Below are 16,474 nucleotides of genomic sequence, written 5' to 3'. Positions count from 1 at the left end.
TTTTGTAACAATTCAAATACTTAATGAAGTAAGAGAAATGTGACAAAATAGTAAGCAGAGAACAAGAATTTATGAGGCCTTTTTTGTATTTAGAAATCAATTTTCTGCAATAAAGCAGATAGAATGCTGACACTGGAAAACCTATGCAGGACTCAATTCTTATCTCACCATTAAAGGATCAGTGACGTAAACCAAACACTGCTTAACCTTCTTCTTCAGGATCCATATTTCTTCCAGGAGTATGCAGAAGGGCAATATGTCTGCTAACTGCTGTCTGCTCCTTCCATATAAAAGCCAGAAGCAATATTCCTCAGTATCCTTTAAGAACAAGCAGTGAATTTATCATATCTGTTTGTAATGCCCTTTGGGACTCTTCAGGAAGAAAGGCACAGTAAATGTAAGCTCATTATCATCATTAACTCCTTTTATACACCAGCTGAGCTCCAAAGAATCAAAGGGGAGGAAAAAAATAAGAAAAAAAAAAAAAAAGTAACATTTACCATTCTCTTATTTTCCTGCCTTTTTTTTTTTTTTTTTTCCTTATTCATAGATACTTCTGTTAGATGAAAAATATTATTTATTAGGAAGCCTGAAAATTAGCTTGACTATTTAACTGCATGAGACAACACATTGCTAAGGAAGAACAAGAATAAAATTGCTTAACTTACATTAAGGAACATTCAGCACGGCAGTGCCATATTTATTACACTTGTTCTTGTACACTTAGAAACACCCTAAACTTCCCACAATTACACCCAGCTCCATGTGTGAGAGAACAGCTTCAGGAATAGGAAGACCTTTGTGTCCCAAGTGTTTTGTGCAACTGTCATACCCCCATGGAATGGCACGACACCTGGGTTTGAGTGGACAGGACTCACTAATTTTAGACACAGAAAGGTCCATTTTTCCAACCAAAATAATTTTCCCTTCTAGGTTAGACAGTGCACGAGTGGCATCTCTAGCCATCAATTTATACCACATGTGCTTGACATTACTGAGGGATAAAGGATCTCAGGACGACACTTTTCTCTCTCTGCTGATGGCAAGGTCAGCCTAGGGAGTAGTCTACCCAAATCCTACCTTTCTGCCAGTTAGGTGACTTTGTGCAGGTGTGTCTGTACAAACAAGAACAAACAATTCATACAAAAGGATCCTTTTGACACTACAGTTTAACTCTACCCCACAGAGAAAAAGTGGCAGCAGTCTTGTCTCTTTTATTGTATCTGACAGGTTGGCTTCAGTGTGTACATGAAGTGTATTTTCTACTACTGCAGATTCATGTGGTTTTCTTCGTTGATCACCAACACAAAAAGTCAGAGCACTAACCTGCAAGCACATCCCATATGCTTGGGATCTAAAGACTTTAAAGAACGGCCCACAAGAGAAGAGTTTAGAGGACAATTATACCCACAGTCCTGATTTCAGGTCCTGAAACTCAGAGCTCTGGCAGCTTTGACTAACTTTGTGATTTCTAAATGGCTTAAGCTGGGGAAAAAAATGATGATGATAATAATAATAAAAATGAATGTTTCTCCAACTGCTTTATGGGGAAAGTTTTAAACTTTTAAACCTGTTGGGAATAAGCTACACAAAGACTCCTTAAATAGAAACTAGAGTGACAGAGGATCCTTAAGGCTACTTACAACAAAATGTTTTGTGCATTCAAATTTGTTAAACTAGGAAGTCACACGAATTAAACAAAAATCAGAGCAGCAAGAAGAAAGTGCTGCAAAGTTTACCAGACAATACAAAGCTAAGAAACGAAACCATTTAAAAACTCGTGGAACAGGAAAGAGACGCAGAGCATCCTCTCCAGGCACTGAAAATATCCGGGGCCGCTTCTGATGTCGTTCAGCCGCGGGGGTGATGTTTCCAGCACCGTCTCCATCAGTGGCAGCCCCTGAGCTCGGTTCCCCGGGGGGAACACCGCCCTCCGTGCCCCAACAAGATGTTCTCAGGGGGTCAGGAGCCTTCTGCCTTCCCAAAGGTTCCCCTCCTCGCCCCGCTTGGGTCCCATTGTCCCCCCGCGGCCGGACCGGATCCACAGCACCGCCGGGCGGCGCTTGAGCACTGCAGGATCGCCGCGCCCGCATCCCCGGCAGCCGAGCCGGGCTGAACCGAGCTGAACCGAGCCGGGCAGAGCCGAACTGAGCCGGGCAGAGCTTGGCCAGACGGGAGCTGCTGCCGGGTGGGAGCATCCCAAAGGGTCTCTCCCCGGGCTGTGCGCCCCAGGAGCCCGGCACCACCGACAGCAACTTCGCCGCCGTGCGAGTGTTTGCGTGATTTATCCCGGCCGGAGTTTTGCAAAGCCGCTGAACAGCCCGAGCCCCGTGCAGCAACCTGTTCTCCCCCCCCCCTCCTCCCCGCCCCGAGGCTGCCGGAGGAGGAGGAATTAGCGCTGGCGATTACCCGGGGAGAGGGGAGGTGTCTCGCAACAGGGACCTCTCCTCGCCAATGGAGCCGGCGGCTGCCCGCAGCAGCGGCAGGCTGTAAAGAGGCGGCACGGGGCGAGGAGGCAGCGGTCCCGGGAAAGGGCGGAGCGCCGGGGGGGGTCCTCCCGGCTCCGCAGCCGCTACATTATTAACTCGGCGCGGCGGAGACGGCGCCACAACTTTCCGGCTCTGCCCCGGGAGGCGGCGAGCAGAGAGCATCCCGCAGCCGGGCGGCCATGCGGGCTGCCCCCAGCCCCGCTCAGCGGGGGGGGCGCCTCCTCTGAAAGGCGAACGGGCCGGCCACCTCCCCTCCTTTCCCGGCCATGCGGCCCCTCGGCGCTCCCCTCGCCCTGCTGCTGTGCCAGGTGCTGGGCTCATGGGCCGCCTGCGCCCTGCTCCCCGCTGCGGGCTCCGGGCTGCAAGAAAACCCTCATCGCCCCTCATCTCCGCCGGCCACGGCGCCCCCCGGCCCTGGAAGCCGGGCTGCCGCTGCTCTCCGCGGGCGCGGAGCCCCCCCGGCGGGGCCAGGGGGCACCTGCGGGGCTGCGGGGCCCGGGAGGAGGCGGGCGCGGAGCAGCGGGGCCGGCCTGGGGGCTGCGGGGGGCCCCCGGTGGCTGCCCCTGAACGGCTCGGGCCGAGGAGGAGAGGGGGGCGCGGGGGGCCGAGGTAACGGCACCGGGCGCCGCGCCCGGCTCCGCAACCCCTTCTACCCGCTGACTGAGGAGTCGTACGGAGCCTACGCCGTGATGTGCCTCTCCGTGGTGATCTTCGGCATCGGCATCATGGGCAACATGGCAGTGATGTGCATCGTCTGCCACAACTACTACATGCGGAGCATCTCCAACTCCCTGCTGGCCAACCTGGCCTTCTGGGACTTCCTCATCGTCTTCTTCTGCCTGCCGCTGGTCATCTTCCAGGAGCTCACCAAGAAGTGGCTCCTAGAGGACTTCTCCTGCAAAATCGTCCCGTACATCGAGGTAATGACAGTGGGTGGTTGTGCGTGGGCCTGGCTGCCTCTGCGAAGCCCCCAGGGTACCCCCTTCTGTGCCTCCCTCATTGCTCCCTGCCCGGTTTGGGTTTCCCCGGCACTGCTGGTGGAGAGCCCCACAGGAACTCTGCCAGCTTCAGGCCGACTCGGGTCCAGCAGCACCGGGCTTCCCACAGCATCAAACCGAGAACACCTAGCTCTTCCACTCATGAGAGTTCTGCTGAAGTTTCACTCCTCCCAGTCATCCCAAAAGGCAAAGAATCCTCTCAAAATTTGATTTTGAGTGTGGTGTTTTTTCTTTTTTTCCTTTTCTCTAAAGAGAAGCAAATCAGGAAAGCAGGAGGGGAGACTCGGGATAGGTTGTAAGCAGGTGATTGCAAAAATGAGCATCAATATGATAGATGTGCTTTTAATTTACAATTCAGCATTCAAATCTCACAGTTATTTATTTGGTTTGTCTTTAAAAAAATGACCCCAGTTCAATTTAAATCACAGCTTCTTGGCAATTGTTCAGAGACTCTGTCAAAGAAGCTGTCAGCCAGCTGGCTGGAGTCCTGCCGGCAGCGTTCAGGTTGTCCGCTTTATTTATTTACTGGAACTGAACGGAGAGGCTTGGTGGTGGGGTGGTAGCCCGTAATGCTGGCTGGCTCTGCTATGTTCCCAAAGCCTTCTGCTCAGCTTTATTCTGTAACTGAAAGCTGAGGAAATAACTGTTGATTCTCTTGTCCTAAGAATTAGATACTGGGGATGGAGGGGTGGGGTATTATCTTGTTGTTAATACACAGAATACCAGTTTTCATAGAACATCAGTACAACTGCCAACCAATGTTTTCAATAAGGTCTTCAGAAATATGTGTGAAGCGTGTAGTCACTACTTTACCATTACTTCTTTCATGTGTGATACACTTTATTACTAGTGGTATTGGACAAAGGGTGGAGCTGTGCTACACTTACAAGAATTCAGGACCAATAGTATAACACTTTTCATTATTTGAAAAACTCAGAGTATACTTAATTTGTGTTTGGAAGGAAATAAAAGAAATATGTATCTGTTGAGAATACTTACTGATAATAGCCTTGGATAGATGCTTTTAAATTTTCTGAATTCAGGTCTGACGATACTGTATTATCCAACAAAATAAGTAGTTAGTGTTTCAGTTAAAGGGTACCATTTCAATGGACACATCTAGTGTGGTTTAAGTATTTCAGGATTTTCCTCTAGTGACATTTCACACTTCCTAACCTTTTTTGGTGCATCCAGATGCAAAATAGGAGTAATTCTTCATAATAATGATTTGCATGGCCATACCATTTTTTCAAAATTAGTTCCTTATGCTGCTCAGCTTTGGGCAATAAAGAGTTTGCCACTTCATGACTGGAAGAAAAATGCACAGAGCTTCATATTATAATGAAGTTATTACTAACTTAAATGTGTAAGAAACAGATATAATCTTCTAGAATCACATAAACAGGTTTTATTTTCATGTTGCTAGTCTGGAAATATTTTAGCCTTGTCAAAAAGGGGCATGTTGTCAGGACTGCCCAATATACACACACTCTGGATTTTACACTTTCATCAGTGAATTAAACTGAAAGAAGCTGAGCTGATATGTAGTAGCCAAAATTCAAAACTGTAATCCTGAAAACATTCAGCTGGTGCTACCCCCCGTTTATACTTTAAAGACACCTTATTTTTTCACTTTAAAGTTTGTCAGATACCTACAGTTGAACCTTTTTTTCAAGAACTGGCACCAATCCAATCACAATCACAAAATCTAACTACAGAATAGTGCCTGTCTCATCTTGAATTATCATTGGGGTCTAAAAGTAAAGAATTCTCTTCTTTCCTGGGGACATTTAATTGATTTGTGTCTGAGGTACACATCTGAAGAGAGATAGCCTTGGGGGATACCATGTTGCTCCCAGAATTGTATACTTTTCATTCAATAGGTATTAAACATAATACTCATGAATGTACAGTATATAAATCACCTATTAACTACCCTACTGAATGTAAAGTATATTCATCACCTGGGGAGCAGCAAATTAAAGGCTGGATTTTCCCCTCCTTGTAAGGGCGGTAGGCATGAGTGACACATATTGAGCACCAATACTGAATTGTGCCTCCCAGCTTGCCTTGAGCTTGGTGAGAAGGGTTTCTCTCCTGGAAATCAGAATTTGACTCTACTGAGAGAGAGGAGGGAGTTAGAGCAAAAGTTTGCCACTTTCTGAGTGTAGCGTTAATCTCACGGGCATTATCCAGGGATGCTGACACCACCAGGAACATTGAGGATATGGACCATGTCATGAAATCTGCCCCATCAGCAGCCAATGCTCTGTGCTCTTGCAAGGGTTATTCACAGCAGTGAGTAGAGTGCTCATCTAACAGCTGAATGACACTGCCTCCTCCCTTGTAATTCACCTGAGCAGCTCATGCCCTTCTCATGCAAGAGAGAAGAAAGAAGTCATCTTAGCTCCTTGAGAAGTTGTGGATAGCTACCATCAGGAGAAGTTTCCTGACCTTCATGGAATAGAAATAGAAGCATTTTCCTGAAGAATTTTACCTGTTATAAATTTTAACCTGTTCTCACTGTTTCCTATAAGTTTGCCACATGTTTTGTTCTTCAGGCCTTCAGGTCTGTCTCCCACTCTGCACTGTTTTCTTACATGCCAACTCTCCTCATATGCTGTTTAGGGACCTGCATGTCTCGCTCAGAGCTATAGATCCAGATATATCATCTCACTTTCAAGCACCAAGGAGCATCATTGGACTGAGCTCTCTTGTCATACTAGCCTGTACTCTGAGAATTGCACAGGACTAGGGAATGGGGGACATCTGAGTATCCAGAGCAACTGATGTAGTAATCGCATCATTTTAATGTAACTCAAGCCTGCTCTGCTTTATGCTCAAAGGTTTCAAGTAATCCAAATAAGGAACCTTGAGCTTTCTTCCTTTAGCCTCCTGTGGCCAATTGTTTTTTATTTGTGCTGTTTAATGGGTATTGTGCAGAATTTCAACAAAGCATCTGTTGCCAGTGATAACACATATGCACACACTCTGGGGAAAATGTTTTATGATACCTTCAAGTACGTTTGAGTAGGTAAATGTTGAGCTTCCAGTAGTGGAAAATCTTTACAACATTTATTTAAAGGGTAGTTTTCCCATATCTAATAAAGATATTCTGTGACCAAGTATATTAAGTAGACATTTCAGTCACATATTGTATCACAGTTTGGTTGCTTGTACCTACCTTGTAAAACTGTCATTGTTCCACTTGCATATGGAATGCTATGCACATGACCAAGGAAGAAACTGAGTGAATTCATTCTCCTGTGGATTAAATTATCTCCACCAAGAACTTCACTAGACTATGATGATGGCACTATCCTGGTAGGGTAGATTTGAGTCCACTCACTGGGAAGGGAATTATTGGGGCAACTACTTACCCATAAGGATGTGTGGGGATGTGCTTCTCCTTTGCAATTTTAGTCCTCTGCTCAGTTCTTCAGATTTTGCCACTTTTCTGAAGATGGTTTGGAAGTTGAGCTTTGGGCAACCATGTCTGAAGTGTTTATCTGCATGCCGTGTATATGCTTTCCATATACTTTTGTCAGCATTACTCAGGATCAGGAGATACATGGTAAACAACAATAAAAAAAAAAAAGGCTTTGGCTAATTCTCTTTCCAGACTGCTAACCCATTGCAGCTCCTTGTTTAAGCATACCCAGTCTTTTCAGAAAAAGAACTAGGAAAAAAAAAATACCAAAGAAAAAAAATAGAAAAAAAAGAAAAAAAAAAAAGAAAAAAAATAGGACAATATAGTTTCTGTTCACCTACTTATAGATTTATGGTTTGCATTTTTCTCAACTCTAAATTATGCCTGAATAGAAAGAAGTGTGGATATAGACAAATAGCTTTACTATGCTTCTAAGTATTTCACAGGCATTAAACATAACAGTCCTGTGAAGTAGCTATTTATTTATTTATTTATTTATTTTAATGCTGGAAGCCAATAGTGAAGAGGTTAAGTAAGTTGTTTAAAACTTGGAGCAGCTTGCTAAGATGACAAATGGATTGTGTCAACTGGGACTACAAACTGTCTTTCAGGCTTTAAAAAGAAGCTTGTTTGAATTGTGTGCATTCTGCTCTTAGAGGTTACACTAGGAATTTGATGAGTTTGGGGGCAGCAGTTGGAAGTAGACATCACTTTCTATGTTGGCAGACTGTGAGCGAATAAAGATTTAGAACTGGGAAAAGGTTTAGAAAAAGGGTTTGCAGAGGTTAATTTATAGTCTCCTGCAGTCCAGCACAGAGCAGAAAATTTCCAAGTCCAGTCATGGTATTCAGCTATGCACTCAGAGTTAATTATCATGAGAGAGAGAGAAAGTGTGAGATGCCTTCATCTAGACCATATTGTGCTTAAGAGACTGGCCTGACTCTGGAGCAAGCTGACTGTGGAAGTCTTTGAAATCTGCTGCCTAGTCCCTACTTATGCTTTTAGCAGTCAATTTGTGGCATCACCCTGGTCTGGTAGGTAACTTCCATCTCAGGAAACCTATCACAATTAGTATATTAGAATTCTTAGTGGAAAGTGTCTGGAATTTTTGGTCAGGAATATGAATTACTTTTTTTTTTTTTTTTTTTTTTCTTGAAGCTGACCCTTCCAGGGCATTTTTGAGGTAAGGCTGTTTCCCCTTTCTCTCTTTTACTTGGTAGGGGCAAGTCATCAGCGCAATGGAAGTGACTATTCTTTTCCTGTTTCAAAGCTGTCAGAAGATATCCTGAATTTAAGTTTCACTTTAGCAAAGGAAATATATATTTTTATGGGACTTTTTAAAAAGTATTATCTGTCTTGTCTGAGTCATTTGTTGTGCTGTATCTTCTTTATGTCTCTTCTTTAATGCTAGTCAGAGTTTGCCTCCTGAACCTCAGAAAAGTTAACAATTGTGAAGATTCATACTGGAAATTTTCTAGGGCAGTGGCTGCATGTGTCGTTTACTGAGCAAAACACTTATCACACTTATCACACTTATCACACAATATATATATATATATTTAAAAAAAAACACAGAAGTGCTAATATGTCTCTGCCCTTTAGGTATTAACAGCGTGGTGATAGTAGCTGCCATGTTTGCTGCTCTATCAATCTTTCTTTCCTCTGCAAACCCTTAGGGGGCTATAAATTGTCCATAAAAAAAATTGCTTTTGGCTTAAACTTTGGCGTTTCAGCATGGAAATGAATTTGTGTCAGACTAGGTTTAAAATTAGGTCAGTAATATTTAAGTTACATATGTGAAGAGAGAATAAAGCAACATCTGCCATCCCAGCACCATTGAATCTAGTATGAGCACAAGGCTGTCATTTCTCCATATGACCAGATTTTTCCAACAAAGAAGGAAGAGACAGATTTTTAGCAATAGTTCCATGTTAATATTAAGAGTTACTGCAGGATTCTCTAGTGATGAGACTGTGATCCTTAGTGGAGAACAGTGCTCATTTTTTTCTTAAAGAAAAGAAAAAAAAAAAAAGTAAGTTTAATTTACTTGTAAGGTGGCATGGTAGATTTCAAATTGGAAAAAGGAAAAAAAATAAAGCCCTGGTGTTCTGTGATTTTCCACTTTTCTGAATAAACATCTTGTACTATAATAAGTAGTTCCAGTGCCCTGATAATCCGGTTGGCTTTTGCTTCAAACAGAATTCAGGAACTGCTCTTAGAAGTTAATTCTGAACATTCTTACTCTTACAATATATAGAAGGATAGGAAACACGCAGAACATACATTCTTTATATCTCCCTGATGTGAATGTTAAAATTACTGCAAAGGAAACAGCTGTATTGTACCCATTGTTCCGTGTGTGTGGAACATCTCCATGATAGTAGTTTCCTGAATTACCATCTAGCTTTTCAGGTAGTTATGTCACCTTAAGTATCTTTAGGTATCTTTTCCTCCAGGATGCTTAAGCTAAATGCTAACATCAGAGAGGTATCCCAGCCCCAGTATTCCTTAGCTCCTGGATTACTTCTGCTACACCACATCTGTATTTTAACTAGTTGAGTGACCCTTCCCTATTTTTAAAACAAAAAGCCATGAATATTTCATAGAACTTCATGTAAGAAATATAAAGAGATTATATTTATACATTTTTATTCTTTTGTAGTAATGATTCTCATTCTTGGTGTTATTTGTGTGTGTCTGTTTTTGCTTGTTTGTTTGTTTGTTTTTGTTTTGTTTTTCCTAATTGAAGAAACAAAACCCAGAAATCTAGATTATATTAAACAATTAAACATCTGATTGCAATAGGATGGCCTTTTATTTTTTTTAGCCCAGTCTTATTACTGGACATTTTACTGTAAGTGTAGAGTAGCACAAAACAAATATTTAAGTCTGTACTAGCTTTGTTTATCTTATGTAAAACTGAAAAGTTTGCAAGAGTTACTGTGGTTTGTTGCATTAACATGTCCTAAAGCTATGAAATTTGGTGTGGATATAGAACAGTAATTATTATTTATATATAAGACCATAGACTATAATGATTCAGGGAAAAAAAAATAATAATAATAAAAAAAAAAACATGGTATGACAGAAATGGGTAGAAAGAGTTTAGGGGGGTGTCACTGAGAGCTTAGAGACATTTGGGCTAGTGGTAGTCATCAATCTTTTCTGTAGTTTAGCTTTCCTCTTTCCTACAGGGAAATGTTTAGATACTCTTCCTGCCTTTTAACAAAGAAAATCCAGTTTCAGCTGGATTCAGAAGCAGCCACTTCTTTACATCTCTCTTTATTTTAACTTGTTCTATATAAACAGACTATGTTTTTCCCTTCACTTTTCCATCAAAAGGTGTGTTCCACAACATCATGCTTTGGATGACTAATGGTACATCTCATTTCCTCAAGTTGCTCATGGCTGGTTGATATATTCTGCTATATTCATTGTCCTTCAGCTTAAGCAACATTACATCTCAGCATAGTCATTTCTTGGTCTTTGTCTTGCTGGACTGAGTGACCCAACCTCACTTTTTCATTAACTCACAGAATTGGTTTTTCATTGACCTTTTCACCTGTCACCTTTTGCTGATATTTCTTTTGTTGGTGGTGGTGGTGGTGTTTTGTTTTGTTGTTTTCATTCCCTTGATCTTGCCAAACAGGTATTAGTGAGAGAGAATTCAGAGTCTAATTTGCACTTCTGTTGCTTACCATACTAAACCTGCACTGCTTCCCTGGCCAGCTGGAGACTCTGCTCCTAGAGGCTGGGGCCAAGCACTGTGGGATCACAGCCAGGAGGAGAAGTAGGACAGGCCAGGGAAGGCCTGGGAATATTTTGGTAATTGTTAAAGCTCATGAAAGGGGAATGGATATGTTGGAGGGATGGAGAGGAGAACTGATGCAATTAAGGTGAGCATTTCATGAGTTACTGTTGCCTTCAGTGGCCTTAGTTCCCCAAATAAGTTTTGACACAGTTGACTAACAGCTGATGAGCTAATGCTGAAGGTTTAGATAGTGTCATGAAGGAACACCACTGTTCCCGGTAACGTCTCTGTTAATTCTTTTAAAGGAGCAACAGTATTAAGAGACTCTCTTGTAATAACAATTCCTTCTTTTGTATGTGTATGTAGGTAATCCCTTACATAGCTGTTCTCTGTCCAGCTCAGTTGAGGTTACTTCCCCCCTTCCTGCTCCAAGTAGATTAATGGTCTTTCAGTTAGATACATGTATGTGTCTTTCTAATATCATCTAGTAAAAGAAAAATAAACCGTTGTCACCCCAATGTTTAGAGGCTGAAGGAGACTCTTCATAGGGAATATATGGAAACACATCAGACAACTAAGTGGTCATCAAAAACTACCAAGCCTTATTCACCCTTGCCTTGCCTCATTTCCCACTAGGTTGTTGGAAAATTGAGTGCAACTGTGTATCGGAAACTTAGCTGTTACAACAAGAAGAACACCATTAAACTACATGCAGGTTCACACTACTTCAAGATGTGATAATTTGTCCTTTATCTACTCACAATCATTCTGTGCTTATACCAGAGCAATGAAACAGATAAAACAGGGAAACTTCTCTGCCTTCTTTCAAATTTTCATCTTAACCCTAATTCTTACCAGGACTGGTATGAAGAAACACCTACAAACTAGAATTGTATGTACATGCAGAATGCATGTCCCAGTTCCTGTCCACATAGTTTATGAGTGGCACCCATTGATTTTGTGGGCTATTACTCATACTCTACAATGTGGGGGAAACAAAGGAGGGCAAATAGTCATACCCTTGAATTGCTACCCTACCTTTAAACAAGTCAGCAGGAATGAATCCCTGTTCATCTGCTTGGAATTGTTTTTCTGTTTGGTAGCTTTTTTGTAGGCTTTTCCATGGCATCATTAACTTCATTAATCTACAGAAAATAGGAAACCATTGCCAGTTCCAGAGACGCACTAGCTTTTTTTTTATCTTTCTTGATCAGTGAATCCATGAGAGAATTTTCAAAGCTGACTTCCACTGTTCTTAGTTGTTTCTTCTTGCTCTATTTCACTGTCTCAAGCCTCCAAGTTGCTGGTCAATTAATGTGACAGAAGCCCCGTAGGTTACGTTTGTTCGTGGTAGACATGTCTTCTTTCATTAGACCAGCCTTAACAGCTGCAGAGTTTTAATGTCTTAGCTACTGTATAACAGCCTGTTTGTAATGGATTGCTAAAACAATAAAAGTGTGTGTGTGCTGGGGAGCAGGGGGGAGATGCTCACATTGCCTCATTAGAACAAGAGCTGAGAAGGAAAACATTAATGTACAAAAAAACTCAGATTTTCTTCTGTTCTGTTGATTTATTTCAATCCCTATTCAATTCTGAGTCTCAATGATTTCCCTGTCTCCTGTAATTGTAGAGAACTCAGTCCCAACCCTTTTGTTATTCAAGCTGGATGTTCTGGCTAAAGGTTTTGCTGTCACTCCAAGGAATTTGAAGACTGCACACACACACTGAAAGGTTTTGCAAGCAAAGTCACTGGTCTTAGATTTGAAAATTTGACTCTCAGCAGTGATACATGGAAATTATCTTTCATTTGCTATTGCTATCACTGTTCATTAAGGTTTGCCTATAACCGTAATCTTTCTTTAGCTGTTTTTATGTTTTACTGGTATTTAGCAAGCTTTCTTTGAATGTTGTCCAACATTTTAACCCCCTAAAGCAATAGGTTTGCCTATAAAAATGTTTATAGTACTGCTTTATCACCATTAATTATTCCTGCCATTGCAGGTTAATTAATAAATATTGCATTCCATCTTTTAGGAAGCTGTTTCAAAAAATTACCCAACTAAGGCAATGCCTGACCGTTGTAATCCCAAATGCCTAATATTGTTCAGTGACATTCAATTTTAGCGATCTGATATGGCCATTAAATATAGAAGGCCAAAATTAATGATAAGTTTATATATTTGTGCATAATTGTACTCTCTATCTTTGTAGAACTTTATATAAACAGGAATAATTCAAAATTATGTTGGAAATTGGAGTTCATTTTGAAATGTACCAATATGAAATTTAAGTCAGCATCAAATTTAAGTAAGCAAAAATTACAGCAAACTGCCTAATGTTACCCAAGATTTCCCAATTAATTGCACAGATGTGTGGCTTACTCATGATAAAAGTAAGCATTCTTTAAATTTATTAGGAATATTATTTAACAGTTTATTGTCTTATGCTTCAACACATTTCCAGCATAACAGAAGCATACAAACCCAGGAAAATAAATGAATTAGAATGCAACAGAGCACCTAATCTTTCTCTGATTGAAGTTAATGGGAGTTCTGCTTTGAATTTGAACTGAAGTTGAATTTAATGGAAATAGGATTAGGCCAAAATGTATATAGTCTTCTTGCAAATTTGTTTTTAGGAAATTTAATTATAAACAGGATAAAATGATAGGAAATTATATTTCATGACAGTACAAGACTTCTATTCATGCATAGAATTATGTTTATTAAAGCTAGAAGACACATGCATTGTTCTGTACTTGCTCCTTACAGTATATAATTGAGTGGTCTGTCCAATCCATCTTTAAATCATATGAACATCAGAAATTCTGCTATTTCTCCTGGCCTGTGATATATTCTTGCATAGAATGTCTACTATGAAATTTGGCCTAGATTTTCCTGAAAATTTTTCTTGGTGAAATGTTGAAGATAAATTATTAATGCCCAACTACTGTAGACAAGATTGGTTTTGAACAGGTTTTGGAAGTCTGAAGATTTCAAATATCATCTTTTAGAACTCAGATCCCAGGATGGCTTTATGTACCTATACCCGATCAAAATTTCACTTAAGAGCCCAAGTCCACAACAGCAGTTGTGGGGCCCTCTTCCATTCAGTGGATGCTTAATCCACACTGTTCCTAAACTTTGGAAATATCTAAGGTTTTGACATTATGATTCCCTGTATGCTTGACAAACATGTGATAGAGGCATAACTTTGAAATTCTGCTGAAGTAAGATACCATCTTTCCCATTTTGACTTTCATTTCAATCTCTGTGGTGGGTTCTTTCTGAAAAACACCCCTCAGAAAAATGGAGGGAGGTTTAGTTTTGCATAATGGTCAGCTCTCCAATTTTTCTTTCACTCAGAGTTGCACAGATGTTGGCATGAGCTTCCATGAGAGCATGACACTAAGCTGAAGTGATATTTGTAGAGAGAACAACAGAAGGATGTAATATGCTGGGATGCATGTGGCATGGTAGCTCAGCAAACACTGGAAGCTAAGTCCTACCTGTGATGCTTGTTTTGAGAGCTAAACTTAATTGGTAGTTGGCATTATAAATTGAGCTCTCTTTATGAAAGAGTATAACCTTCTTTCAGGGAATATCTCAATGGTAAGAACCTTCATCCAATGTACAGGGAGTGAATTCCCTCTTTTGCCTGAGCAAGTTCAGGCCTTCATCTTCCACCTCCAAGACTGCCGTTGGTCGTAGATTAAGGTGGGGTTTGAAGGAGCTGAAGTTTTTTCACTCTCTAAGAAATAATGGGCTGTAGCCTTGTAGCTGTCCTTTTTCTTTCTCATTGTTTCTGTTTGTTTGTTTGTTTGTTTGTTTGTTTGTTTCCAGGCAGCACCTGCATTAAATTGTATTCTCTTTTCTCTTTTGCAGGTAGCCTCTCTCGGAGTCACCACCTTCACACTGTGTGCCCTCTGCATTGATCGGTTCCGTGCTGCCACCAATGTGCAGATGTACTACGAGATGATTGAGAACTGCACCTCGACAACTGCAAAGCTCGCTGTCATATGGGTTGGGGCACTGCTGCTGGCACTGCCAGAGGTTGTGCTGCGTCAGCTGACGAAGGAGGACCCTGAATACAGTGGCAGCCCACCAGGAGAGCGGTGCGTAGTGAAGATATCTACCGCCCTACCCGACACCATTTACGTGTTAGCTCTTACATACGATGGGGCAAGACTCTGGTGGTACTTTGGCTGCTATTTTTGTTTGCCTACCCTTTTCACTATTACCTGCTCCCTGGTAACAGCAAGGAAAATCAGGAGGGCGGAAAAGGCTTGCACAAGAGGGAACAAGCGACAAATTCAGCTAGAAAGTCAGATGAACTGCACAGTTGTGGCTTTGACCATTTTATATGGGTTTTGCATCATTCCTGAAAACATCTGCAACATTGTGACTGCCTACATGTCCACAGGGGTCTCTCGGCAGACTATGGATCTCCTCCATCTCATTAGCCAGTTCCTTTTGTTCTTTAAGTCCTGTGTTACCCCAGTCCTCCTTTTCTGTCTTTGTAAACCTTTCAGCCGGGCCTTTATGGAGTGTTGCTGTTGCTGCTGTGATGAATGCATCCAGAAATCTTCAACAGTGACAAGTGATGACAATGACAATGAGTACACCACAGAACTGGAGCTCTCCCCTTTCAGCACCATCCGTCGTGAAATGTCTACCTTTGCCTCTGTGGGGACTCACTGTTAATTGACCTTAGGACTTTATTTCCTGTATCTTTTTCTTTTTCCTTTCTTTCTTTTTTCTTTTTCTTTTTTATTTTTTTTAACTTCATATTTTCCTTCTGGAAGAAAAGTGTAAGAAAAAGAATTGATTATTGAAAACTACTCAGAATCCAATCTGCATATTAACAGTCATGCTTTGGAAAATAATTTCTGTTTGGTTATTAAAATGAAAGAAAAGGAAAGCTGAGGACAGACAGTACTCAGTGTTAAATCATGGTATTTTGTATGGTGCTAGGATATTATTGCTTAGGAAGGAGAATTCATATCAGTCCACTTTTATTTAATTTCATGATTTTTTTATAATCACTGTAATATGATTATATAGACATTGTGGGTTTTGCAGGATGTTAAATGTCAAAGATGTGGTGGAAAGTTTTTGAAGGTAGTTTTAATCCAATTACTGTACACTATTGTGAGAACTCTTGGACTTTGGAAAATTTATAAAGTAGCATAAAAATAAATGAAGTTTTATTCTTTAACATCCTTTTCAATCTGCATTTAACAAGGATCGCTTCTAAGTAGGATTAAATTCCTTTAATAAGTAAAAAAAATCTTTACTTTGCATAAAATAATTTAAATAGCCACATTCGTGTACTTAGCCTTGGAGACTATAACAGGGTGTTTAAGGAAGATAGTAATAATGACATTAGATTTACACGAGTGGATTTTAAATACATATTATGAAGATCCAATGTGCCTCATTGAAACTTTCCTTCTTGACCTACAGTTATACAAAACTTGAGTTATTTTGTACTTCTTAAGAAGAAAGATTTACTTTCTCACTGAAATTTGTCTCGTGTGGTTTCAAAATCAAGTTTATTTCCAATTTGTTAATGGTTTTACATTGGGGTTATGTCCTCAGTCTCTGTGTATATAACTTCTGCTGGCTTTGGTGGGAGTCCCGTTGCAGCAGAGGAAGGCTTTCTTTCGCCAGAAGTTTGCCAACAATAAACGTGAGGGGCTGCAAAATGTGGAGAGTGAATTCCTTTTTTTTTTTTTTTTTTTTTTTAAGCTGTAAACACACTTGGACACTTGGGGCTTGACCCACAGCTCATTGCAGCCATTGGA

General features: G+C 41.1%; 1 protein-coding gene across 1 annotated transcript; it reads left to right on the top strand.

Moving 5' to 3' along the window:
• Positions 1–2,755: 2,755 nt before the first annotated feature.
• On the top strand, positions 2,756–15,371 carry GPR37 (G protein-coupled receptor 37; the record flags this gene model as incomplete). Its single annotated transcript, XM_084286026.1, has 2 exons — positions 2,756–3,409; positions 14,553–15,371. The coding sequence occupies 2 exons, from the start codon at positions 2,756–2,758 to the stop codon at positions 15,369–15,371; spliced, it is 1,473 nt and encodes a 490-aa protein (XP_084142152.1).
• Between the last annotated feature and the right edge of the window lie 1,103 nt (positions 15,372–16,474).

Source organism: Netta rufina, assembly GCF_964035555.1.
Source record: "Netta rufina genome assembly, chromosome: 1".
Classification (NCBI taxonomy): Eukaryota; Metazoa; Chordata; class Aves; order Anseriformes; family Anatidae; genus Netta; species Netta rufina.
The sequence above is the reverse complement of the archived record's forward strand: the minus strand, read 5'-3'. Positions and strand labels throughout refer to the sequence as shown.